This window comes from Myxine glutinosa, chromosome 6 (genome assembly GCF_964187855.1).
Source record: "Myxine glutinosa chromosome 6, kmMyxGlut1.1, whole genome shotgun sequence".
In the NCBI taxonomy this organism is placed as follows: Eukaryota; Metazoa; Chordata; class Myxini; order Myxiniformes; family Myxinidae; genus Myxine; species Myxine glutinosa.
In genome coordinates this window covers 20,417,102-20,420,957 of record NC_136266.1, presented here as the reverse complement: position 1 = coordinate 20,420,957, position 3,856 = coordinate 20,417,102, and the positions used below count along the sequence as shown (strand labels likewise).

Here is a 3,856-nt window from a genome sequence, read left to right as displayed (position 1 = left end):
TAATTCCATCTCTCCCTCCTTATGAGGATTGATGATGAATTGGTGATGGCAAATTTTGAAGTCGAGGGATTGTGGAGACGAATTTGGTATAGAGGAAATATGGGGAAGATGTGACAGTAGTGACGAATTTGTAAATGGGTAGATTTTGTAAATATGGGGTAAGGGCAAGGGTAGTGTAGGTGACAGGGGGGTGACGTACGGTAGGGACGAGCTTTCTCACTTCGCCCTCCGTACGCATTTCGCCTTGCATTGCCTTATTGACGTGTACTAGGGTGCATCAAACGCCCCATGATTTTCAAAAAGTTGTTGTATTTTAATGTCTATTCCCTCAAATGTTACACCTGTTGGTAGAAGTATGTATGCAAAAAATAGATGAAATCAGAGGTGGTCCTGGGTGGCCACCGGCCACTTTTATATATTTAGGGCCATTTAGGGCCACAGCTAAACTACTTTACAAGATAATGTAAAATTAACTACAAGATAATGTAAAATTAACCATTATACCTATATACAAAAGTAAAGTCCTACTTTTACTAAATGCCTAATATCAAACAGTTAAAACAACCTTACATGTCAATGTAAAATTAACCAAAATCGTTCTTCATATTACAAAGTTGTAGTACAGTGTTGTAGTATTGTACTTTCATTGATTAAAAGTTTGAAAATGTATTAAGCACAACGCCAATGTCACTACTCCAACTTTGCTCGTTTCCGCAAATTTGGCCTCGCTTTGCGGTCACATTCAACCACTTGAAGAAGATTTTGGAAGTGGTCTTCTCTTCTTGCAGTTGAGACAAAATCAGTTGCGAGCTTTACTGCTCTCTCCGCAGGGTCATTCACAACATTAAGCCCATCCACAATGGACTTGGCTGCCTTGAAGTGCTCATTGTTCTGCCAAGTGTCAACATCCTCTGTTAGGAAGGTCATATCTAGGTGAAGAAGGTTTACTGTAAACCACGAGTCCTCGTTCACAAGATCAGCCAGGGTTGTCGCTTCTGTAATTTTTGGAAATGACGGTTTGCCATATCCAGAACCGTAGCGGTGTTTTGGAGTGCTTGGCATTTCATCTGGTTGTATGGCCAGTAACACATCTGCAAGGGCACGACGATCCTTTTGAGGAATTGCATTGCTGAACAGTGCCAAAACAACCAGTTCTGGGGTTAAATACCACAAATGTCTATCAAAGGCTTTCACAGCGCTGACTGAAATGGTTGAGTTGACAGCTTTATAGTTGAGCAGAGTCTTGTAAAAGCACAAATCAAACCATGGGGCATTTGAAGCAGACTGACATATGAGCCACCAATCACAATAAATATAAACAACAAAAACAACAAACTCCTTCAGTTTTTTCTGTTGATGTTGTGTTGTTACAGTTCCTCGAGGTAGTAGAGAAATTTGCTCTTCAAGTAGGCATATTTTGATGGAATAAAGAATCTTTGACATCCACCTTGCTTTATGCATGGCCCCTGGTCTGTGGAGTGTTCCTTGTTTTGTGACATCATCATCGAGGACTACCTGGCAGAGTTGTGCCATTTCCTTGTAGTCTTCCCTACAGTATGAAGCGCTTGTGCGGATTGTGCTTAAAACCTTGTTTTTGCAGGATAAAAGCAGCTGTTGTGCATAGTCATTGTACATGGAAATGTCAATTTTGGTTAAACTTTCATTCTTTGCATGCGATATGCGTTCCCAATTCTTCTGGAATTTTTGGAACAAAGATACTTCTGGAGACTTTGATGCCTCAATTTTGAGAACGTCAAACACATGATCCAGGATTACCTCTCCAACATGATGGCGACATGCACACCACAGAAGAGCACGGTCCAGTTTTGATTGAATGGTAACACAGGCAGCTGTAACGTGTCCAGTGTTTGATGCTGTTGTGTCAAAACATAAGTTGACAACTGATTGTTTGCACTTCCATGAATGTAGATACGTGTAAGTGTGCTCGGCAATGATGTCACCTGATGACCTATCACTTCCAGGAGGATATCTAGCCACCCCCAGTAGCTTTACATCAGTGGCATTCCCAACCAACACTGGCAATCTTTCTTCCTTGACATTCTTGTTTGTGAGCGTTGGTATCTGCTTGCCATCCCAGTGAAGTGTTGCAGCTGTTGGGGCGATCCAATTTTCTTGAATATCTTTGGCGATAGCACTTGTTATTGATCGTCGAGCCTTATCAGCAGTTGAGTACGACTTGGCCACACGACGTGGATCACCTCCTGCCTCTTGAATTACAGCTTTGGTGAGCGCAACCTGTTGAACAGGAGTTATGTTTAGTCGAGTAGCAACAGACACAACTGAATGTCTTTTCAGAATATCATGAGGAATAAAGGCAGATGTACCTGCATATGTTGATCTGTGGTGACTACGCTTCCTTTGAAACTCTGGAATCGCCTCTTCTTCAGTTTCTTCCAAGCTATCTGCAGAGTCACTATCATCAGAGCATACAGAACTAATTGTCATCTCTTGTACACTGGATGATTCATGACGTTCTCGTCTTGAAGCTTCCGCTAAGAGGCGTTTTTCTTTTCTATGATCTTTATCAACTTTCTTCTTGTCAACACCACCAAATGAGGCTACTCTGTCAGATTTCATTGACTCTAAAAATACTCTATCTTCCTCATTCTTAATGTTTGTCATTGCATCTTTTGTCCATACACCAAAGGTCTTATCAAGACGTTCATTCATGGTTTGCAACTTAGCCAAAGTGCTTGGAGATTCTCGGCGAGAAACAGGTATTTGACGCAATTTGTTATTGTCATTAAGAAGGTCAAGTATTAGTTTGCAGCATTGATGGTCTGAAAGCATAGGAATATTTGCTTTAGTGTAGAATTTTTTCAGCTGGATAAGGACGATGCTGGCAGATTTCCATTTCAGTGGCTGAGTTTGTTTGCCTTCACATATTTCTTTCTGGATGTACCACATCACGCATCGAAGAACCTGCCGGCAAGTTGGGAGGCGGACTCCTGTCAATGTACCATCTGCTTCTGTAAAAGCATTGCCAAGACCAAAAATGGCACTTGCTAATCTGGTCTTCTTATCTGCCATCTGAAAGAAAATAAAGGATATTATTAGACTACTAGTATGGGACCCACGATTAGACCTCCGATTTCATTCATGTAAAAATACAAACTAATTATCAAACCATCGTTTTTTGCATAAAATTGTTATATTTGTATTCCTCTCATCAAGACCTTCAATTTGATACCAAACATGACTAGGTTTGGGTGTAAAATAACAAAATCAAACATTTTTACATAGTGCGGCCCCGAAAATGGCCCTAAATATATAAAAGTGGCCGGTGGCCACCCAGGACCACCTCTGATTTCATTTATTTTTTGCATACATACTTCTACCAACAAGTGTAACATTTGAGAGAATAGACATTAAAATCCAAGAACCTAAGGGCGTTTGATGCACCCTAACGTGTACCCTTGTGACCTTACCCCTCGCTCAATTGTCTTTCTTTTGTCTCGCACATGACCTGTGCGCCATTGGGTGCCGAGGGGAGCATGCGTGAGGTGGCCATTGTGCGCCCGAGATTCCCAGAACCAGCATGCATTGCGTTGATGTACCACTTTATGGACCGCTGTTCTGCGGCCAAGTACCACTTGATGGACCCCAGGTTCTGGGGCAGGGCACCTCTGTTGGAGACCGGCCATAGTGGCCAGGGAATCTTGCTTGCGGACCTCGGTAAGGTGGCACCTATGCCAAACAGGTGGACCACCCTTAGTTGGCCCCTGAGGCCCTAAATAAAAAATGAACACAAGTTGTGCTTTTTATTATGTCCAAATAGGCCGCATGAAGCCAGAAGACGTCGGGAAGAACATCGGCCCAGCAGAGAAAGTGAAGA

The 3,856-nt window shown here is 42.3% G+C and overlaps 1 protein-coding gene across 1 annotated transcript; it reads right to left on the bottom strand.

Moving 5' to 3' along the window:
* Positions 1-388: 388 nt before the first annotated feature.
* On the bottom strand, positions 389-3,053 carry LOC144892492 (uncharacterized). The gene is made up of 2 exons (XM_078779455.1): positions 2,346-3,053; positions 389-2,256 (listed from the first exon to the last, which is right to left on the bottom strand). Exons 1-2 carry the CDS (start codon positions 2,439-2,441, stop codon positions 691-693), a joined length of 1,662 nt encoding a protein of 553 aa, XP_078635581.1. The 5' UTR covers positions 2,442-3,053; the 3' UTR covers positions 389-690.
* Between the last annotated feature and the right edge of the window lie 803 nt (positions 3,054-3,856).